The following is a 24927-nucleotide window of genomic DNA, read 5'->3' as shown; positions in this document are numbered from 1 at the left end:
CCGCAGAGCAACAAAAAAGGAAAATGAAGACAGCACTTACATAAGTCCATGCAAAAGAAAGGTTACTATATTTTCAAATTCAGTGATGCTAATCTTTTTTGTATGGACTCCGTGAATTATTTGTAGAGGTCTGTGAGCCAAGACCCATACAAACTGCTAAAGAAAGTGGACACAGCACTTTCATGGGCACTGTGTCATTTTGTCCTGACTAGAGCTCTATTTCTCCGAGCTCTATCAATAGGGCACAATTACTAATACTGACATAATGAGAAATGTCAAAAAACGTTTATAAATCAATTGTACAGTGTGTAACGTGAGGAGTATGCACTCATTTTCCCAAACATACTGAATATGAGACTTTCATAGGTAAAGTAGCTGGAATGCTTGATAACTAAGTCCTATTGTTCTCCTAGTAAGATCAATGTGACTATAATGCATGTGCAGTCTACTGAATCAATGTCATGTCAGAAGATGTGTAAAGGTGAAGCTTCAGAACTTAGAATTTCCTTCATTTCTCAAGATTCCACCAGTAATGTTTTGGATTGCGTTAGTTATATATTTTGCGTACTGATGTAACTCATTTCTGGCTAATACAAAGCCACTCACTCTCAGCTACATGTGATAATAGGAGACATCAGAGCTTCAGAATATTTTTTATTAACATTTCATAACTGGATTTTTGACAATAAATATTAATAACTTACTTTTGTTTGATAATAAAGTCCTCGATCCACAAGATAAATTACCAAGTCCACCAAATGTTTCAACATTTGAAATGTATAAATATTCTAAGTCCCATGAGTTTAGGTAAGAAGACAGAGTCTCGGCCCATTGAACACTGCAAGATGACACTTTCCTTAGTGGAAGATCTAACTGCTACCAGATTAGAGTCATCCTTCTTTGAGATGAGATGTGGGTGAGACCAGTTCAAAAAAGAACCATAAATTCCTGTTTTCTTCCCAAATTCTAGTAAAAAGTTGGAAATGTGCAGGTTCCAGACTGATGCAAAGCCCTGAAGATAAGGAGAGGTTCCTGCATTATGAGTGCTTGGGGTTTGTTTTCTGTTTGTAGTGTCAAAGGGTATCATGCAGGGTCCATGCTGCTCAGTCCCATTGTCAAGATCTCACGTTTCCACAGGGCTGGGGACCATGCTGTTAGGCGTGTCAGGAAGCTGGGAGGACAAGGACGTGACATCACTTCCAGAAGAGTTACCCAGAGAACCTGATTCTGAGAAGGATACCTAGAACAGAACACAGTGAGTTTGAAACAGAAGTACCTTAAGGAACCTATTTGACTTTAGAGAAACACTGCACAGAAAATGGTAGAGTAAACTTAAAGGGGTAGTCCACTATACAAAACCTGACACCAATTGGGAGTATGTAATACACAGTAAAAATCCTCAAATTATAGTAATTAGATATTACCGGCAATTTGCCACATACTCACTAAGAACTCACTGGCTCAAAATGTGATGTTTATACATTATTTCCTCTGGTTACAACCTGTCATTCAGCTTGCTGGCCAAGCATGCTCAGTCGCAGCATTAGAAGTTATAGGAGGTTGTAACTGAGAACTAATGCGAGAGGTTCAGCAGTGAAGAAGCACAATAGTAAATACACAAGACAGGGGAGACTTGTTCTTCAGCAGCCAGGAGAATATATGGAGAAGAGACCGGTCTGGAATGTCAGCAATGCAAGATGGGAACTGTAGTGTCCTATCCACGAGTTGCTGCTGAAGCCAAGCCCCTTCTTAAAGAGCACATAGCAACAGTGTGACCAAAAAGATAAAAGTAAATACACAATAAACAAGGTGTTTAGGATGTAGTATTACAGCCTTCTTTCAAGTTTCTCATCCAAATGCTGGAAAACCCCTTTAAATGTCTTTTTTCAAAAGTTATAAAGTATCAATACTTGAAGTGCAAACACTTTGTATAATACATTATATTAATACATGGCAGTTGAGAGCAGCCTTGGGTAAATAAGAAGGAGGGGTAGCTTGTACAACAGTTGCTGGCTTGTTTTTGCAATTGGCTGCAAGGACGAGTCTGTAAATGCTAGACAAATTCCCTGCTTTCTACATTGATGTTTTTTAGTCACTCTGCTGCAAACATTTTAACTGAATTTCTATTACTTAATGTCAGTACTTCATCTCCTGATGGACATTTACTTTGTTACAGACCCCCTTACTAGTCAAATGACAGTTACAAGCTACCACCCTATCCGTGCTCTCCATTCTGCTAATGACATTACATTTAAGGTGCTTTTACGTGGGACGACCTCTGGGGTGCAAGATGCCCAACAGGTCGTCCCAGTGATAATCATTCCTGTGCTGTTACACAGGAACGATCATCGCTAGTGAATGGAGGTGGAGCGGGCCGGGGAGTGTTCCGGCTAACCTGCCTCCGGCTCACAGTAAGCAGGCCGTCGTTTATAAGTGAATGACTCCCTGTTTACACAGGCTGATTCATCATTCGGTTTTCTGCATGCAGAAGCTGAACGAGAAGCGAACAACCTCTTGTTTGTTGTTAAGTTGTCACATGCATTTACACTGAGCAATAATTGTTCAGATTCTTGCCGGATCGCAAGAATCTGAACAATTAACAGCCCATGTAAAAGGGCCTGCACTGACTACACCCTAATGCACTTCATATCTGTATATACACAGATACCAGCTGGTGACTGGTCCTTACAGCTTTATGTATACTACCCTATTTATATAAATGATGGCCTGGCCATTGTATAGAACAAGCACTTATACCTCTTGTGTCACCTCCATTTTCTAATTGTCTGCAAGCTCTTATGAGTAGGGCCCTCACTCCTATTCTTCATATTGTCTATTGGTTTAATGCTGTATGTTATGTCTAATTTTGTCTATGCTCCTTCTGATTTGTTAAGTGCTGTAGATTATTACTATAAAGAAATAAAATTAGAATGGTAGAAACTAATTGAAAAATGGTGTAAATTCCCAATAAATTGTAGAAATGACTCCAAAAATGAAACCTTAAGGTTGCTAAGGTCGCCAAAGGAACTCTTTCTGACTTTTCTGAAACTCAGTTTCATGTTGCATTGGTTCCTGTAGCCATCACTGTCTCTGCATTTTTGCCATTATTTGTTATCTGCACAGTGGGACCTCCATGTAGAAGACAATTCGAAAAGTGGCTCCTGCTCCTCATGACATTTAGTCAACGTAACTTTATTCATATAGTAAATGTATCATTTTTACTTCCTATTGCTTATGTGTAGCCAACATATTCCACAGCGCTGTACACAGACTGCAATCACGAATCTATTCACTCACGTTCATGCCTAACCTGGCAGGGTGTAGATGCTATTTTTATGTCAATGTCATTTTTATCTGCAGCTAGAATTTTTTTAAAAATCGCTTACTCATTTAATTTTGTTACATGTCTGGTTAATAGGAAACCCGGTAGAAACCAATGTGCAGGTACAACCATTATACTTATTGTGCCCATAACTGACCTATAGCCACAACGCCATATATCACTAAAACAATGCTAATTACGGGAGCAAATGGAATTTAGTAATCATTCACATAACTAACAACTGGAGTGATTTCACTGTTACAATTATAAAGTGCTTTTACATTGAATTCCTATAACAATACATACACCTATGTATGTTATGATCTTTACATTCAACAGAAGTGCTGACATGACACGATACATATAAATAAACTGTCCCCATTAATATACACTCTAATCAGTTTCTATAATCCTGTTGATTAGAGATGAGTGAGTATACGCGCTAAGGCAAACTACTCGAGCGAGTATTGCCTTATGCGAGTACCTGCCCGCTCATCTCTATAGATTTGGGTGCCGGCGGGGGAGAGCGGTGAGTTGCGGGATTGAGCAGGAAGGAGCTGGGGGAAGAGAGTGAGAGAGAGATCTTACCCCCATTCCTCCCCGATCTCCCCAGCTGCTCCCCGCCCCCCACTGGCACCCGAATTTTTAGAGACAAGCGGGCAGGTACTCGCATAAGACACTACTCGCTCGAGTAGTTTGCCTTAGCGAGTATGCTCGCTCATCTCTAGTGTTGATATAATTGCTTTCATGGTCCACACAAAAAACGTGGAGCTTTGACAGGTACCAAATCTGCGCATATTGCAGCAGTCTGCATTAATCATCTGCCAACACAGCACACACATAGCTACTGAACAACACCCGAAATTAGCAATCCTATCAAAAAATAAGCACTGGGGCCTTCAGAGATATAGTATTCATGTAAAATAGCATTTTGTATCCAACTACACATCAGGAATGGAATTATTTCAATGACACATTTCCGCTTATGATTTCTCTGATTTTCATCTACACTAAAACATTTTGGTAGTTTAGCCAGCATGTTCCCAAACTACTACTAATGTACACGAGTGTGCAGGGAAATGACTTATGCATTATACTAGACGGAGTCTCATTTTATCCATGTTATCCATATATGCCGGTCTCCTTTCTATCACTTTGTAATTACATATATGTTATTACACTACATATGCTTTCCTCACCAGTTGTTGAAACGCAGGTTGTTCCAAGTCGCTCTGCAATGCAAAATCACTGAGTGCTTTCCATGGAGGCTGATAGGTCTGTACTTCCACTGCAGTGCCCTGTACAGCACTGTCATGGCGGATGGGACTTCCTGCTACGAGTGGTGTGCCTGTTAACCCTTGAAGGCTCTGTCGAAATTATAACATAAAGAGTCACAAAAAGCACTTTACTAGAATGTGGTCCGAGTTGAAAACAGACATATGTGCATGAAAAATATGAAAATATTTTTGAATAACCTACAAATTATAGATAAATGACATAAAAACATATCTTTCTGACTGTGACAGTATTGGGTGGCGTATTTATAAAAATCCGTGCTTGACAATGCGTAAGTTTGGCTTGTCTTGAGGTTCTGTTTCCTGGCTGTAGCTGGTCTGACTGTTCTGGCCTGTTACACAAGGACCCCACATTTTTTGCTAATACAAATGACATTGGTAAAGTAATGATTGCATTATAGAGGAGACACTGAGTTCAAAGTTGTCATTTATACATTTACACTCCATCCCATTCCCCCACTGCACCGCAAACACAGAGTGAACTATTGAGTGTGTGCACAATGGAGGGATCCAGTACTATTTTATGATGCAACTTGTTGATACACTATGGGGGAATTCATGAAATGAATTATGCTTGAATTTTGGAACGAAAACATTAATTTTTTTACTTTGACCGGGTTGACTTATGGCCATTTTGATAGGACTTAGTGGGAGGGGTGGACTGTCAAATTCACAATAATTTATGCCAAAAAGTGACATAAATTATAGTGGAAATATATACCAGAACTTACCTGGTGTAGATATCAGGATTGGGCACATGGGCAGACCAAGTGAAAGATATTGAGAGGTTTGCTGCATTTTAATCCAGGGATATTTCTCTAAAACCATCATATAAAGCATCAGGCTTTGATAAATGGGGATTTTGCATAATTTTAACTGCGCTTTTGGCAGGTATATTTTAATTTGAAAAATTGTAAATGCCAGAAGATTTCTTTTCAGTGTGTGCAGCATTTTTATGCTCTATATTTGGAGGTTTGGGGCTATTTTTCCTCACTGACAATACAAGCAAGGTGTATGCACCTCTCCATATAAATAGTAGTGAAATAAAACTCTTCCTTTAGAGAAGAGCTGACACGTCTCCTGATGTCTGTTTTACTAAATATTTCTCTTCCCCATAAAGTAATATTTCTGCCGCATCTTTTCTTAGCACTTTCCATTTTGCTGTTGTTCTGTTACTGGATCCGGAACTATATGAATAAATTGACAACTGTTGTGACCGTACCCTTACCAATAGGGTGTGTCTTCACATAGTCTAACACTGTACTGTACCGTACCAGACTGTACATGATGAAGAAAATCATAGCACTCGCCAAGTTGATGTTTATGTGTATAACTCTTTTATTGTTTGCATGCACAACAAATTTTAAAGTGATACATAAGATGCAACATAGTATAGGGACTATAGTGACATAGTATAGTATAGTGACTATAGTGACATAGTTTTGTATAGTGATCATAGTGACTATAGTGACATAGTATAGTATAGTGACTATAGTGACATATTATAGTATAGTGACTATAGTGACATAGTATAGTATAGTGACTATAGTGACATAGTATTGTATAGTGACTATAGTGACATAGTATAGTATAGTGACTATAGTGGCATAGTATTGTATAGTGACATAGTATTGTATAGTGACTATAGTGACATAGTATAGTATAGTGACTATAGTGACATAGTATTGTATAGTGACTATAGTGACATAGTATTGTATAGTGACTATAGTGACATAGTATTGTATAGTGACTATAGTGACATAGTATAGTATAGTGACTATAGTGACATAGTATTGTATAGTGACTATAGTGACATAGTATTGTATAGTGACTATAGTGACATAGTATAGTATAGTGACTATAGTGACATAGTATTGTATAGTGACTATAGTGACATAGTATTGTATAGTGACTATAGTGACATAGTATAGTATAGTGACTATAGTGACATAGTATAGTATAGTGACTATAGTGACATAGTATTGTATAGTGACTATAGTGACATAGTATAGTATAGTGACTATAGTGGCATAGTATTGTATAGTGACTATAGTGACATAGTATAGTATAGTGACTATAGTGACATAGTATAGTATAGTGATTATAGTGACATAGTATAGTATAGTGACTATAGTGACATAGTATAGTATAGTGATTATAGTGACATAGTATTGTATAGTGACTATAGTGACATAGTATAGTATAGTGACATTTTGGTCCTCCCGAACCTTCATCTCACCGTCGCTATCGCACTTTGAATTAGGGACTTTGGAGCCAGCGACTGTAGTGTTATAGATGCTAGATCCTGAGCTCCTCAAACTGTAGTAGTAATGGTGAGACTAAGGTCTCGTAGAACCAAAATATCACTATACTATGTTTTCATTGTGAACTGTCTTATATATCACTTTAAAATGTATTCTGCATATCAGCAATAACAGATTTATGCACAAAAGTATCAACTTGGGGAATGCTGTGACTTTCTCCATCCTTTTAGATGTAGTGAATCCGCCTTCAACTAGTACCTTCCCATTGTGCAACCCATCAGAACTTATAGTGTCAGACTGTATGAACGCACCCTTATTGACAGGGAATAGTAATGTCTATTTGTCAGTTTATTAATATAAAGGAGGTATAACATACGATCAGCACATTGCAGTTTTCTAATAAAAGATACTCCAGAATTGGTATGTCATGGGGAATACAGATATTTACTAAAACAGAAGAGCTGACAGGTCCATCCGTTGTTTTTTCCATAAAGCATTGTAACTTCAGAGAGAAAGGAAAACGGTTGCCAGAACTGATCCTATAGTTTTCTATGGGATAGTCCATGGCATCTAACACATAAGTTTTGATGTCAAGTGTCTCCCTCCCTGCGCTAGACAGTAAAATGTTGCATGCAGCATTAGATTCACTTTTTAAAGAGCCAGTAGATAGCATTTCATGTTATTCAGATGTGTGGGCTCAAATAAAAAACCCATCATCTTGTAATTTATACTGCATCGGCTGTCTTCAGTTAAGCAGTTATGAGCATCTCAGGGAAAAGGAAGTCCCTTTAAGAACTAAGTAGGCTAAAATGTCACTGGCACTTCATGGATTACATGACCCTTGCCATCCTAGGACTATTATTCCGAATACATTCAAGTACTTCACTTACAGTTTTGTCATTAAGTTGCTGTTGTTGTTGAATTTGTTTCATGAGAATGGATTTCTTCTTGTCTTTACAGCGCTTATTCTGAAACCAGACACGGATCACCCTAGGGCTGAGACCAGTCATCTCAACAAGCTGCTCCTTCATCAAGGCATCTGGTCGGGGGTTGGCGGCATAGCATGTTCGCAGAGTATGTAGCTGTTTCTCATTCAGAACTGTCCGTACTCTTGTGGTCTTCTCTGTCTGCTTGTGGATATGAGACCTAAGTGATGATCTGCCAGTGTCTAGCACAATGATAAAGAATACAGTGAATATATCATACTGGTAAAGCTGTAAATTATAATATGTTCATGATGATTAGCCAATGCACATAGGAAAGTCTGTTTGCTACATTGTTGGCCCTGCTTACTATGTTAATCAATTAACACCCATGGGCCACCAACACATGGGGTCCAACCACCATATCCTATCACATTTCAGCATAATATCTGATAATCGAACACAAGCCGCTCTTTACCTTGCAGCTTATTATAGGACCCTGAGGACAATGCCTAAACAAGTATTCCCATAAGATAGGGCTTTTACAAATATAACAGTTACTGGTCTAGGAAAATAATCAAGTAGAGTGGCACAAATATATGACCCACAGGCTGCGGGCTCAGGAGCTGGCATTTGACTATTTATAATGATGGCATGACCAGCTGCTACACAGTGTATAAATGTAATGTATAACGCAAAAGGACTGGACAGGCAATGACCGATTGCTCATGAATGGTTAGTGAATTAAACAATCTAGTGGGTGGGTGGTCTGTTGTAATTCTTATTTCTCGACAGGGCAGTATTAGTTTCTGATTCCTGACTATAATAAAATGGCTATAATATTTGCAATGAGAACTTATCAGGGACTGCAGTGTGTCATGTAAGGTGCACTTGTGGGAGAGCATAATACAGGGATGTTTCTGGAGAACCTATGGAGACTTGATCACTTGTTTTAAATACTCATTTTTTCTGCATAATATTAACTTATTAGAACAATCTGGAAGATTGCAAACTACTGGTGAGATGTCTTGTGGTCAGTAGTGGTATTTGTTTTGGTAATTACAAATTAGGTATAGTAAATTTTCTGTACTGATATCAACATGTTGCAATCTGAAGTTTCTTATTAAGGTTCCTTTCAGTATTGCTTGGCTCCATCCTCGGAGCCGAGCAATAACAGTACTGGAAACGTTGGATATGGCATATACTGGATCTAAGAGACACTATACTGACCCTATTGACTATAATGGGACTGGTTGAGCTTCCGACATGCCAACTGAAATTTTTCCAGATGAAATAGTGCAGCATGATGCTATTTCGTACAGGAAAATTCTGTGCCTGATGAGTGCCGAAGGCTCTGAATGGGGCTTTGGATGGAGATGTGAAAGCAGAACTGGTGATTGGATTCTCTGCAGTGTGGCCCTTAAGTATGCAATGAATCCCTTCCTGACCAGCTCCATATATGTATAGAGCTCCTTGGGTGTAACTGTATGGAGCAGGCTTGGGAGACATATCCATTCCATACATGCTGGGTGTCGGCTGTCTTTGACAGCTGACACCTAGCCGCAATGGCTGGGATTGGAGATAACTCTAATCCAGCCATTAACCTTTTAGATGCCACTGTCAGTTCAGACAGTCGAAATTCAATGGCCCCTCAGAGAAGGGGGGCTCCTTCTGTCATCTGAAGAGTTCATTTGCAATGAGATTGTGGGCTGCTATTAAGTTACCATGACAGCCTTTTGAAGGCTTCCAAGCCTGCCATGGATTTCTGCCTAGTAAACCCTGACTTGGCTGGGCTTAATGCAATAGCATGCCAGTAAAACCCTATTCCAAATCATTCCATTAAAAAGTAAAAAAAAAAAAAAAATGGAAAACTTGGTATTGCCACTTCCTTAGAAGTCCAGTTTGTTAAAATATTACACTAAAATATTAACACAGTCCGAAAACAAATATAGAATGCTGGAACTGCAATTTTTAGTCACCCCCCCATCTCCAAAAGAAATGAATAAAAAGTTATCAAAATGTTTGTACCATAAAATAGTGTCAATAAAGCCTACAAGTCGCCTCACAAAAACAAGTCCACACATTGACCCATCCACAGAAAAATGAAAACGTTTTGTGGGTCGGATTCACTCACGGAATAAAGATAACATGTCCTTTTTACCGCACCGTAAATGCCATAAAAGCACAATCCCCTCAAAATAGCAACATTGCAATTTGTTTCGTGTTTCACCCCACTTAGAAATTTTTAAAAGTTTTTCAACACATTACATAGTACATATATGATACCATTGAAAATACAACTTGTCCCACAAAAAACAGGCCCTCATGTGGCTATGCAGCTGGAAATATAAAAAAAAGTTATGATTTTTTTTCTTTCTGAAAATAGACATGGAAAAATGAAAACATGAAAATAAAAAAAGTTGGAAGGAGATTTTTAATCACTTCACAACTGCCCACTGAAATTTACATCACTGCTTGCTGGCCTTGTGCAACAGCGACATAAATTTATGCTATTACTTCTATGGACATAAATGTATGCTATTACTTCTATGGATGATCAAATGCCCCAAAGCAGGCGAAGCACCTAAAACAGGCTGTTGTTAAGGCCTCTGGTTTGGATGTAGGAATTGGAACCTGATTGGTTTAGGTCCCAATGACATAATCAGAGTGACAGGCACTCAATACCCCACCAGGGAAAGTTTGTTGTAGTAACAAACATAACAGCCCCTTTCTCCTGTCAGTGTGACATTGGAGGAGAGAGATGCAGAGTATACTGTGAAGCACCAACCCTCAATAGCTTATCCCCAATTAATGTATTTCTATATAAATAGTGTAGGTGATTTTATAGTGTAGGGTTCATTTTTTTAAATCTTGAAATAAATAAAGTGTTTCATAATTTATTACATCAATTAATTTATTTTTACTATATTTACTCCTATAAGGAGTTTCATATCCATTCATCATTTTATATACATGAATTCACCTCATTTTACTATCATATATTAGTTCTCTATTTGGGACCTTTCACAAAGAACAGAATTGTTACACAGGACACAGTGGATTTTACTGCTGCGTAAATCCGCATCACAATCCGCATGACTAACTGCAGATTTTGATGTGGAATTGCCAGCAGAGTACTGACATTTTCAATTCCGCATCAATATATGCATGTTAGCTCTGCGGATTTTGGTGCAGAGTTTTCCGTAGGACAGCAAGTTCCACTGCATCCTGTAGGAGAATCCTGCCCATGTGATATGTCCTTTGTACTACATATAATTCTTTAAGGAGTTTCTGATCGGTTTCGATCATTCTGATTACCTATGAACCTCTACAAACTTGGCTCAGTGTAGGAAAACAAAATATACTTCAAAATGTGAAAAATTAATGTTAAATTAGTAAGTCTCCTAAATTACTCAAAAATAAAGCAAATGTTCAATTGTGCTTCCGAAATAAAGTAAACAAATGGAAATATATATCATCTAATAAAAAATTAATACAACATGTATGGACATATGTGACATACTGTTGAAAATATGAAAAAAAAATGACAATTTTTCAACATTTTCCTCAATTGTGTTGTTTTTTAATACAGTAAATACCTGCAAATCCTATCGTGGTTATTTTTTCCACCTAAAAAAGTACAATATGTGGCGGAAAAATACTGTCCGCAATACTTGGATATCCAAAAACCTTTACAGAGTTATTCTCTGATAAGGTGACACGTCAGATTTCCAAAAATTTGTCTTGGTCATTAAGGCACAAACAGGTTTGGTCCTGAAAGGGTTAAAGGAACAAAAAAACTGATACATTTTACTATATCCAGTGCTTGTCGTAAGAAGGGTTGATTAAAGAACACAAGAGAGAACCTCTTCATCATATTCTGCTGTCTCAAGCCCTGCACTAAAACATGTTGGGCCTCATTTATCAAAAATGTCTAAAAGAAAGACTGTCTTTGTTGCTCACAGCAACCAATGAGAGTGCAGCTTTCATTTTACCTCAGCAGTTTCAGAAAGGAAAGCGGAGCTCTGATTGGTTGCTATGGGCAACACAGGGAGTTTATCTTTTCGACACTTTTGATAAATAAGGCCCCATATATTAGTTTTACCTGGAGTGTTCCTCTAACTGCACTTGACCATTCCCAATACTCTTCTGATTTACCAACACTTCTAATCCAGCAACCCAAAAGCAAATACAACAACTGGGTTTAGAAGGATTATCATACAGATATGCAGCATTCATTGGACTGTGCTGTGGAATATGTTTGCACTATATAAATATCTAGTAGAGATGAGCGAATGTACTCGTTTCGAGTAATTACTCGATCGAGCATCGCTATTTTCGAGTACTTCCGTACTCGGGTGAAAAGATGCGGGGGGAGGCGTGGCGGAGCGGGGGGTAGCAGCGGGGAACAGTGGGGAGCTCTCTCTCTCTCCCTCTCCCCCCCCCCACTCCCCGCTGCAACCCCCCACTCACCCACGGCGCCCCCCGGATCTTTTCACCCAAGTACGGAAGTACTCGAAAATCGCGGTACTCGAGTGAAAAAGGGGCGTGTCCGAGTACGCTCGCTCATCTCTAATATCTAGTAATAAATAAATATGTTTAGGACCAGCAAATGCCTCCTTTTATACTCAGATAGACCAGCACTGCTAGGCAACCAGGGGTATTGCTAAAGGCTTGTGGGCCTGGGGGCAAAAACTTTAGCTTAGTGTCGCCTTCCTTACTGCTCTTCATGGACGGCCATTTGCCCAAAATTTTCCACTGCATTGCTGGGTCTCCTACGTGGCCCATTAACACAACACTAGCAGTGAGGAACATTGGTAGAGATTTCAAAGATTACATGCACAAGCTCTGAAACATGTGCACTACCACCACCACAAAAGAAAAAAATAGAGCATTGGGGATATCTGTTAAAAATGTTTTGTAACTTGACATGCTTAGATATAGTGGCTCAGCGTTAGTGTACCTCTAAATATTGTAGTCACCATATAATAGTCAAATACCAGTTCTACACAGTGATAGTAATTACGGTGCAGTTACTTTCAGTGATCACATGTGATGTCTCCTCTGATATCTGTATTCAGTTTCTTTCCCTAGCTGGGCCCAGACCGCCATGAAGACTTCCAGTCACAACTTGTGTCTACACATGTACTCTTCTCCGTGTCTCCGCATAGTAACAGTGCCCCCTTTGCAACCCCAACACTGTAACTATTCTCCTCTATACTCCACCCTCTACAAGGTAGTAATGCTCTTTGCCTCTACAAACCTATAGTGCCCCCACAAACTAATAGTGACTCCTCTGTGTCCCCATATTCTAATATTGGCTCCTTCTTTACACCCACATTCTAACAGTGCCCCCCCCTCTGTATCTTCACATACTAATTGTGGCCCCTTCTGTGCTCTTACACCCTGATAGCGACCAGGCCTCTACTAGGGTACGTTCACACATAGCGGAATTGGTGTGGATTACCTGCTGCAGAAAATCTGCTTCATATTCTGTGTCACAGCCCGCAGCATTGGTACAGATTTTGACAAGGATCTGCAGCAAACTTCAACCTTTGAATTAAAAGCTGTGGATCCGCATCGAAAACTGAACAAAATGGTGCAGATTTTGTTGCGGATCTACACCAAAATCCACAGTGTGTGAATGTACCCTTAGGATGTGAAGGCACAGGGGAAGCCACAATTAGGAAGTGAAGGCGCAGAAAGAGCCACTTATTGCGTATTAGGCACGCATAACACATGGTGAATGGATCCAATGAAGGTAAATTGATTTTCATTGAGTCATGTACATTTGCATATAATACATGTTCTATTTTACCAGGTATTACACACAATGGAGCCCTATTGTTCTCTATGGGTGCATAATAAACGCTGTACATATGCAATTACATTGCATATGTGCGGCGTTTATACGCACCGTCAATAAGCAACAGAGCAGGAAATTTTAACAAAAAAGAAACCAGGAAGACTGTGCATGATAGCGTCCATGAGATACACTGCCATGTACAATCCAAAATCACTGCCATACACAGCAAAATTCCAGCTCATACAACAATAAAACACTGTGTTGTACTTGCAGCATTTTACGCATACGCTCGTGTGAGCCTGCCCTTAGGGTATGAGAGTACAGAAGGGCCAGTGTTACCACCATTATTGCCACTACGGACCCCTCAGTGCCCTCACACTCTAACAGTGGCCCCCTCTGTGCCCCCATATTATTCACATAATAATATTATTATAATCTCCCCCACAAGCCCCGCACCCACAAGACAAAACTAACACCGAATGTTTATGTACGCTTTATGGCTGCCATCCGCCTCTAATCCCGATTGCTCCAACAGAAGGAACTGTCTATCCCAGTCACACAGAGGACGGAGCACACACAGCGCTTCTCCCTATATAACTCTTCGGCTCCTCCAAGGTATCATACAGTTTGCCAATGAAACGCGCTGCGTAGCGCTGGGGAGGGGCCAAAATAGGAATGTCACAGTGGGGAGGAGCCAAAAGCTGGGGCGGGGTCGAACACGATTTGATGCTTGTTCAAGTAACGAGCACCATCGAGTACGCTAATATTCGAACGAGCATCAAGCTCGGCAGAGTATGTTCGCTCAACTCTATTCTTGACGAACGTTCAGAAGTTTTAAAATCACAGAAGTACCTCTTAGACCACTCTCACACACACCATAATTAAAACGCTGCGTTTTTAATGCGTTTTCAAATGCGTTCGGAAGCATTTGACAGCATTTTTTAACACACCCCATCATGGCAATGGGTGAGAAGGTGCATTAAAAAGTGCTAAAGCACACTAAAATAGAACAGACAGCATTAGAAAATTGCGGTGTTAGAGAACAGAGTCAACAATGGAAGTAAAATGGAACCGTGGGCACATCTGCAAATGTGCCCTTTAATATGACACAAGAGCAGTAAAAAAAAAACTCTACCAACTATTTTGTATGAGACATTCGTATGTGTAGTAGATAACCAGATACCCCTCTTTCCCCCAAAATAAGACAGTGTCTTATATTAATTTTTGTTCAAAAAGGTTTAACTTTTTTACATGTACAGCTGCGTGGACACTATTTAAATTGACTTTTTTAATTAACTGTTAGCAGGGCTTAATTTTGGAGTAGGGCTTATATTTCAAGCATCCTCAAAAAGCCTGAAAAATCATTTTGCATCCTCAAAAACTTCATGCTATGTCTTATTTTCAGGGTATGTCTTATTTTCAGGGAAACAGGGTATCTAGTATGCAGTACCGGATTAGGCCATTCTTTTTATGTTACTGTTGTTGTTATTATTTAAAAGTGATATGAGATTAGAAAAACTATTAGAAATAGTGCCACTCTTGTTCAGAGGCAGTGTCTGGTATTGCATCTCAATCCCTTTTAATTCATAAACTAGAATGCAGCCGCTTCTGAGAAACAAAAACAGCATAGCCTTTTTTTCTATTATCATTGGGTACCATTTTTTTCCAGTTAAATCCATGTATTTTGGTGTAACAATCATTTTTACAATAGTGTTTCATTTAAAAACTGTGCCCCCTTTGATTCCTGTAGTTTCTACTTATCACTGTATAGACTGCATTCTAAGTCTCAATAAGCGACCCGTCAGTGAGGCTGGACTGATGGCTGATTTTTCAGCCCTTATTTCGACTCCCCAGAACTTTCTATTAACTTATTTATGACCACAGGATAAACTTAGTTGTGGTCATAATTTAGCTGATAATAAGGTTCAGGAGAAGAGAGAGCAGAAGAAAAGCACGCTACCAGTCCAGTTAGGACTCTTTCACGTAATTGTTTTATCGCAGCTATTTTGCCACGATAAAACCCTGTTCGAAAATCGCGACCATCTGAAGCATTGGATTCCAATGCATCCATTCAGGTGGGCGATTTTCCGGCGTGTAAAATCAGCCGGACGGAAAAGGTAGAACATATGGTGCGCATTCTGGCCAACCGCTGTTACGCGAGCCTGGAAGAGATAGGATTCGTCTTATCTTTTTGCTGGAATACGTAGCCAGTTCCCATAGACTCCCATGGGAGCATGTGAGAGCCGTCAGAAAAGGGGAGGGAGAGGAAGGTGGGAGGGAGTTTAGCAGCGGCTCGCATTACTAAAGTCCCCCCCCCTTGCCGGCAGCTCCCATAGGCTTCTATGGGAGCCTCTATTGCCACAAACAGCTGGCAAAGGGAGGGGGAGGGAATTCCAGGCTGCGGTGTATATACGCCCCAGCCCGGCCGTCTGAATGGGCAATAAATTTTTGCTAAGCTCCCGCTCCCTCCCATTGCTGGCAGCCGACAAGGGGCGGAGAATGGATGGGAGTTTAGTGCACTCACTCCCGACAGCATCCCGCCTCCTCTCTTTGCCGGGAGCTGGCAAGGGACGTAGAGGGGGAGGAAGTTTAGCAGAGCTAAACTCTCTACCCCTGCCCGACGGTATCCTGGCCATACGAATGGGCATTAAAACGGGAAATGCAGCTGTGACTTAGTCACAGCTGCCTCTCATGCATGCGATTTTCGGACACGCAGCGGTTGTGACGTGGTTGGCCAAGAATCGTATCGCCCGTGTGAAAGAGCCCTTATGGTCCATTTACATGTGCAGATAATCTCCCAGTGCTAATGACCAATGACCAACAACAAGCATATTGGTTAATACTCTTTCTCTCCATGTACATGGGCAGATTATCTGCTCTATAGGGTAGACCAATCATTAGCATGACTGTTTGTCCCCATACAGCTGTCATTGATCAGCTGCACATTTTCCATTTTATATGAGCAAATGTATGACAGACCAATGAGCATTGTTATGCTTGCAAAAATTATCCAATCAGCTTGTTCATCAGCTGATCATTATCTTTATAAGGTCTAATTTATGGGCAAACAAGCATTTGGAGGAACCATAAAACCGTATAAGAGGACCATTAGACTGCAGCATCTATATACAGTGATATGTAGAAGCTGTAGAAGACAAACAGTGCACAATTTGCCATTAAACCCTATTGCAAAAAAATGATTATCAGTCCAAAATACCTCCACCCCCAAAAGGTGTCCATAGCCTTTAATAATTCAAGAGATGCCTTTAAAGGTATTGTCCCACAAGAAGAAGTGGATGGGGAATCCAGTTGGTTGGGGTCAAGCACACAGCAGTCCCACTGAGAAGAATGAAGCTGCTGTGAACATTTGCGACCACAACTCCATTCATTCATGGACCTTCTTGACTTCCACTCCCATGAATGATAGGCGTCCCAGCATTCAGACACTCCCCCCTCTCCCTGGATCAGACAATTAACCCCTATCCACAGGTTAGGATTTAACTTCCTTTCATGGGACAACCCCCTTAAATAACCAAACTATAGAAAAAAAAATCTGCAAGGCGTCTAATAGAACTTAGGTATGGTTTCAAATAGAATGAAATTGTATACTGAGCTACTGTTGTACAAATACACAATGGTGCATGGTATAGATAATGAAAGACAAGTAGGCTGTACTGTCTTAAGGGGGTATTCCCATTTCAGTCAAATATGGCCATGCTGGGAACACTGCTCTCTACAAGGAGGATAGAAACAGCCAAATGCCGCTGGTTTCACAACATATAAGTCAATGGGAGTTTCTCAGACAGCACAGCGAGCTACACTATTTCCATAACTCGGAGGAAATAGAAACACCATAGCTTACTGCATGACCCTGTTTACATAACTCCCATTATCTTCTATGGGAGTTTTGGAAACTGCGTAACAAAGCCCACATAGCTTGATGATCCCAATCACCTCAGTCCACCTCTAACAGCCGGGCTAGGGGCAGTGTGGTCTACAGCTAGAGATACAAGGTGCAGCTCCCAGATGTGGGACCTGTACCTATCTGATTTTTATGGCATATCTTGTCGATAATGCTATAAACGTTTGAGACCAGAATATCCCTTTAAATCTTACAAGAAATTAGCAATTTCTTATAACTACATCTGGAGACATTATGTAAGAAGCACCGCTAAAAAATATGAATGTCCTGACTGCTTTTTAATACCCTTTAATACTGTTTTTTAAACCGAAGGTCCCTGTACACTTTTTAAAAAGAGTTGGGGGTTGGTGTAAGTGCCCAAATAGTTGTAGTTTTGGTACGTTTACCAAAATTTGGGATTTTTGATGCCACAAAGCTGGCGCAAGCTAAATTTATGCTTGTACCCCATTGAGTATAAGATAAAATCTAAAGGGAAGTAAACTCAACGCCATTACTAGTTTTATCTAAACTTTCCAGGTCATCAGCACACAGACGGATTTGGATTACAGAATCCGTGAACGTCACACACCCGGACGATTCGCGGCATGCCGCATCCATTAGCAAGAATAGAACATTAATATATCCGCTCACACGAGCGGACAGAGATTGTGATTTCCACTTGTGCATAAATCGCAGCATGTTGTATCTTTGCGTTGATTACACATGGACAGCTTCCATTGAAGTTAATGTAAGCAATCCTACTCACTGCCCTTCCGCAATTGATATTGTGGAAAGGTTGCAGATTCTGTGTCATCGCCTAGCAACAGGCGGAAAATGCAGGGATTTTTTTCTAAAATCTGTACTGCGCCTGTCCGACAGCGAGACGTCCAGACCATCCGCATACAGATTAAATACAGGTATGTGTGGACGCCGGCCAGGCACAGGGATGGATTCTGCTGAGGGCCCCTGCATGCGCAATCTGACCCGTTCGTGTACAGGTGGCCTTATGCAGAACTCACAGCTACTGAGAAAACCAACTTTATTTTAATTAAATTAGAGGGCTTCTCATAACAGAGAAATCAGCTGATATAGGTAGTCAGGCATTGATTACCATTTAAAGAGAGTGTGTCTTCAGAAAATTACCTATTGTTTAAATCAAATTATTGTTAAACTTTCATAAAACTTCTAGTGATTTTTTTATTCCTCTTTGTCTCTATTTATGTAAAAAAAATAATCCTATTATTACCAAGGCCAGTTTCAGACAAGCATATTGCAGCGTGTCCGTAATAAGGATCCATAGTATGAACATGTTACAGATGACAATACAACTGTATGTCATCAGTATTTGATCAGCATTTGCCTCTGTATATTTTATCTTGTACTGGGCAAATACTGATCTATGTTTGCTCAATAGAATATAATAGCAATACAGGGGCAAAAATGGAAAAAATACTTCATGCTGTGTTTTAAAAAATGGCCATCAAAAATAAATATAGCCATGTGAAAAGATATATATACCAAGCTAACATATATATATATATATATATATATATATATATATATATATATATATATATATATATATATATATATAAAAGCCTTGCATTAGCCTTGTATTACAGTCTACAAGGCACGGACCAAATACGAAGCAAAAATAAGCTTGTCTGAAAGCAGTCTAAACCTGATAATAATCTGAGACTCCCTGTTCTCTAAAGATCACTTCTTAGCAGTTATGTCATTATTATCACACAAAGAATACACCATTCACTAAAGGTGATGGCCACAGCTCACCTCCTCCCCTCCCTGCACAATGACCACAGATCACTAAGCATGCTTAGAACACTCTTATAGAAGTCAATGAGTGAGCTCTTGTCCATTATCTCTTCTAATCCATGAAACTGCTTGTAAAGCATATCTCTAAGCTCAGACAAGCTGGCAGCCCCTATAGTCATGTACAGACAATAGAATAAAAAATCTACAGCAAGAAAATAAAAAAACAGACAAATAAAATATGTTCCATTATCTTGTTTTAATTGACAGAAGAATATCGGTGATACATTCCCTTTAAATAATAATTATCCTTCCGTTCAGTTTGTACATTACTATCAGGTCAGTGTCCATCATACATAACACAGCACTGGCTGCAATGACAATCACATGGAGAGCAGAAAAATGACAAACACCATAACAGACAATGAGACGATGGTGGGAGGTCCCGCATGATTTAAAGGGTCTAAAGGACGTGAGAGAAACGAGATGTAATGGAGAAGTGCCTGCAGCCACCTGACTGGCTGCTCGTCCTTTACCTGTCCGGTGGCCTACCTGGAATGTTGTGCTCTGCCCCGCACAGCAGCTCCTGGTCTCTGAGGCTGATTTCTTCACCTGGAAGGAGTCGTCGACTACAGATCGAACATCGGAAGCAATCGGTGTGATAAACCCGTTCTCCGACCCTCATGACCAGCTCGGAGCGAGGCAGTGTGCCCTGGCATCTGGGGCACCGGGTGCTAAACAACCTGGCCAAGAATAACAAACAGTATATGATGTGCCTGCTGCATATATCGGCATAGCAGCAGAGCTTTCCTGCAACTAGGGACATTGGTTCCGATGTAAACATTAATTTCCTATGAACAGAACAATTTTGCAAATATGCAAAATTCCAAAAGGATGAATTTTTAGCATTGGCCGACATGGTAAATTCTTGGTGGGAGTGGTAATGGTAACAAGAATATCCTTAAGGAAGTGATGAGTTGTCATATATTTCTATTAGTGAGAAATGTATTGGGTGGGACATGTCTTTATCATTGTTATAAATTTTGTTGCACCAACGCTTAATTTATGGCTGGATTGACAAAATGATCTTCTTGTCTATGGCTACCTTCAGACCTAAACTATGTCTCTGGGGACAAAAGAAATGATCATCCAGACTGTATTACTCCTAATTCTATGTATACACACATATCTGTCACAGAATGCATGACGTGTGTTTCAGGTAATGACTAGTACAATCTATAATATGATTATTGTATACATTATAGTTGTAGACTACAAGGATTCACAATCATATTTGTGGAGTACTACTATATGCTTCTATAGTATATAATCAATAGATCTGAAAAGCTCTGCAATAATAACTGCATCAGTGTAATTCTATTTCGGTGTGCTTTGACCTAATTATTTATTGATCTTTCAATATTGTTGTTTGTTCAATTTCTATCACAAACATTTAAAAACAAATAAAACAACGTGATGCTAAAATATTGCAACTATTCACACAATTTGTAACCCCACTTCAAAGAAGAAAGATAGCAAACGATTGATTCAGCACATAAAGAGGAATGGTATAAAGCACTGAATTACTGCAGGCTCGCCGTTTTTCATCAGCTACAAGCCGACTTAAAGACCACCGAGATCGGTCTGCAGATCAGTTTCTATATAGTATGATGAAAACATATCGCATAAATAAAGCCTTAGCTACATGGTAATACATTACACACTATTCTCTTCTATAGTCTATAGAAATGTAATGCTGCATTCATGGTATATTCATCCAAAGTTTCACTATGTAAAGTATCCAAACACACAATACACCTAATACTCAATGAGATTCAACCGGGAAGAGAAAAACGTGAAAAGTAGAGGCATTGGAATAAATTTAGAAAGAAAAAGAAATTTAAAGAATTTAGCGTGTTCTAACCATTTATATATTGAATTAGAATGTATTACTTCCTCTGATCGCTTTTCTCTGAGATGTAACTGCAATTTTGCTGCAATGTAACTGGAGATTTGTCTGATCATATATAAATCTATCTATAAACAACATAAAAGCAACTTTACAATCAACGTACAGCAAAAGTTTAGCTAAGCAAGGTATGTTATGATATGATATCTACAGTTACAAGAATATCGACAATCTCCATTCCTTGCAGCTCATATCAGATTACATTACTTTCAACATTTTATTATTCAGGTAAATTGTATGTTTTCAGCATAACTTGTGTCTTCAGATGAATGGAATTAGTAAATATTAAGAATGCCAAAATTCATAACCTGTAAAACTGTGCTGTCCCTGTGCAGGTAATCATCACCTGTCACCTAAGCTCCATTTTAATCTTCCTGTTCCAATTATTACAGTTTCCCAGAAGAGACAAACCACTGACACTGCAATTTGGATTTTTGCCATAATATTTATTTTATGCTATCCCGAGCGTGTGAATGATTCCTCCTTACATAAAATACAGGCATAAAGAAATAAATACTGACATACTAAATACAATTATATCGATACAGTATTCATATCAGTACCAGTACCACTACTTATATGTATATTCAGTGTCTCTCTACTATCCCTGATATACACGAGCCCCGAATTACACCCTTCAGGAAATAACAGGCTTCAGTTATGCCTAATATATATATTCTGGGCAATATTGTCTGAGCATGCATGCGATGCTTCTAAACTTTTGCCCCGTACAGTACACTTAGAGGTATATTTTAGGATGGGAGATGTTAGTCTAAATGATTTACTAATAATAACTGCTCCTTGATTCTTGTAATCTTCCCGACACATGGAATGGAAAATAACATTAGAAATACATATTAGTTGCCATGCAGCGCCAAAAATTAATAGTTAATTTACAGCAATTTTCGTCTATTTTCTTTGTGCATTTTTTACGTTGCATTTACTGTAATCTTCCAATATTTCAAATACAATCGTTTATTTCTTCTTTAAACTTCAGTTTTTTCCTTCCCACATGCTGACTCATTCTATCGTTATTATGCTATGCATAACGAATACAATATATAAGGAAATCCATTTGTGTATTGTTTCTGACATCATTTGTAATCATTTTCTTTTGATAACCAGATGAAAATTATCAAGCTATTTGGATGCCACACTCCACCACGTGTCCAATACAAGTGATCAAGGTAAAATACAGAAATTAATTTCTGTACTTCCGTATAATGTTAAATGTATATATATATGTATTTATATTTTATATATATAAAATCACTAAACGCACATTATGCAAAAATTTGCATTTTGAAATTGCATACAAATTCGGGTGACTTCGTATACCGATCACTGCACGGAAATGGGTGTACCCAGTAAGTGTTCTAATAATGATGATGATTTTCTGATGGATATTTTTTAGAATTTCCAGACTGTATTTTTATTTGTTTGGCATGCAAGTACTGTGTTATTTAGAACAAAAAGAAATATAAATATGATATACCGGCCAAGTGAATTGTAAAATAATACATAAAAAGCAGCGAATGGATAACTTCAATGCAATGGTTCATTTTCTGATAAGAATTGGCATTGGGAGGCTGCTGTCACAGAGATCTGAGTGCCTCCATGTAGGGAGCATCGGAAGGATGATATATATTCCAGTTATCTTCTGTGTATATAATGTTACAGTCACCCGTGTGGGGTTACAAGCAGTAATGGAGAATACAACATTGTCAGTGCACCATAAATTATTCCAATCACTAGTTTAGGATTGGATAGAAATATCTGCACAGTAAATATAGGAAAATATGATTGATCTGCATGTACACTGCATGCCAACTGAAAAGGAACAACAACTAAATTAGAGCAATAACAGTAATACTATAATATTACACCCTGCTGCACATAGACCAGCTGATACTGATACTCACTTATATATGTGTGTGGATGGATAGATAGATAGATAGATAGATAGATAGATAGATAGATAGATAGATAGATAGATAGATAGATAGATAGATAGATAGATAGATAGATAGATAGATAGATATGAGATAGATAGATACTATCTATGCACACACAAATATATAGTGATTATCAACTGCTATATTCTGGTGCACATCTGATAATCTGGAGTATATACTATTAATCAGTCCTCAATCCCTACGGTCAACCAATATCTATTTCTTTTACTGTGGTTTTAGCAGTTAGTAAAAAGCGAGGGCCACATACACTCACCGTAATATATTTCTATACATATGTATCAAGTTATTGCCACATGTACATTACAAACTCCTGAGATCTGAACTAGAACACATATTATATACTGATATCTCATGATCACCAGGACAATACAGAGTCCTGCAGAAATATCAGGCGGGGTATGCTAACCCCCATCATAGCAGGATGATGAGAGGAGGAGGCACTCACCTGATGTAGTCCCGCTTGCAGTAAGTCTTGCCGTCCCGCACAAAGCAGGTGCAGTTCTCGTCCAGGTACTGGCTGCACTCGGCGCACTTGAGGCAGGCGGCGTGCCACTCCAGGTCTGGGGACACCCGCAGGATGTACTGGTCCAGGATGTGACTCCCACAGCCCACACACACCGCCAGGCCTGGCTTCTCTGCCGGGGACATGACAGAGGACAGCTATCAGTCACCTGCCAGGTGAAACTGGAGAGCAGCAGCACTGAGGGTCACCGTATAATGTACACGGCTCAGGTTCTGTACTGCACACTCCACCACATGCATCACCTACAGCCGCCTGCATGTACTGGGGAGAGCCACACTGCCGGCCTATACTACTAGCAGAGCATCACACATACAGCACTAATGCATCACCCACCCACTTACCATATCATCCAACCATATCATCCATCCATCCATCTATCTATCTATCTATCTATCTATCTATCTATCTATCTATCTATCTATCTATCTATCTATCTATCTATCTATCTATCTATCTATCATCTATCCACAGTATATCAATTACATTGCAATATTACATCTGTCGCATGTGTTATCAATGGGAAAGAGCAGTGTAGTCGCATGCAGATCTGTGATTATATATATATATATATATATATATATATATATATATATATATATATATATATATATATATATATTACATTACAGATGTGTGGAGAGGTGTGTGCATGATGAAACAGAAGGAGTGCTAGGAGAAAGTGACAGGGGTGCTGCTGATGCTGGGGACATGTCTGGGGACCACTACTACTCACTCGCTCACTCTAGACTAGAGAAGAAGTAAAGTTTGCGGCGGGCAGCAGAACTTACTCTTGGGTTGATCCCCCATGGCAGCCAGGAGCGGGTAGGGCAGGATGAGATCCACCATACAGCTGCAGGGTGAAGAGGAGGAGGAGGATGCTGGAGGCAGCAGGACGGAGCCAGAGCTGCAGGATCCTGCTCCCAGCTGCCAGCACTGAGACTGGAGTGTCCCCCGCACGCTGCATGACGTCACGGAGCGCGGCCCAGGCCCTGGGTGACTGTGGGAGGCGGGCACTGGGGGGACTGGGCGGGAGGCAGGGGTCCTCGCATTGGTGTGGAGACAGTAGGCTTCATTGGAATGACTTTGTACTTCTAGCCGGCAGGTGTGAAGTATACTGTGGGCATACTAAGCTACAGTCCTCTGTAGACCACACATTATATACAGTTATATTCCGTGCA

The 24927-nt window shown here is 39.6% G+C and overlaps 1 protein-coding gene across 1 annotated transcript; it reads right to left on the bottom strand.

Moving 5' to 3' along the window:
• Nucleotides 1–677: 677 nt before the first annotated feature.
• Nucleotides 678–24688, bottom strand: ISL2 (ISL LIM homeobox 2). The gene is made up of 6 exons (XM_066592257.1): nucleotides 24538–24688; nucleotides 23672–23861; nucleotides 19834–20024; nucleotides 7772–8049; nucleotides 4522–4689; nucleotides 678–1240 (listed from the first exon to the last, which is right to left on the bottom strand). Exons 1-6 carry the CDS (start codon nucleotides 24593–24595, stop codon nucleotides 1124–1126), a joined length of 1002 nt encoding a protein of 333 aa, XP_066448354.1. The 5' UTR covers nucleotides 24596–24688; the 3' UTR covers nucleotides 678–1123.
• Between the last annotated feature and the right edge of the window lie 239 nt (nucleotides 24689–24927).

This window comes from Eleutherodactylus coqui, chromosome 2 (assembly GCF_035609145.1).
Source record: "Eleutherodactylus coqui strain aEleCoq1 chromosome 2, aEleCoq1.hap1, whole genome shotgun sequence".
Classification (NCBI taxonomy): domain Eukaryota; kingdom Metazoa; phylum Chordata; class Amphibia; order Anura; family Eleutherodactylidae; genus Eleutherodactylus; species Eleutherodactylus coqui.
The sequence above is the reverse complement of the archived record's forward strand: the minus strand, read 5'-3'. Positions and strand labels throughout refer to the sequence as shown.

Excerpts from the sequence above, each read along its gene's own strand:
- ISL2 (XM_066592257.1), bottom strand. The coding sequence starts at position 24,595 with ATGGTGGATCTCATCCTGCCCTACCCGCTCCTGGCTGCCATGGGGGAT. Across the intron at positions 23,862-24,537 it reads CATGGGGGATCAACCCAAGA|AGAAGCCAGGCCTGGCGGTG; the intron begins GTAAGTTCTGCT and ends TGTCCCCGGCAG. Across the intron at positions 1,241-4,521 it reads AACCTGCGTTTCAACAACTG|GTATCCTTCTCAGAATCAGG; the intron begins GTGAGGAAAGCA and ends GTTCTGTTCTAG.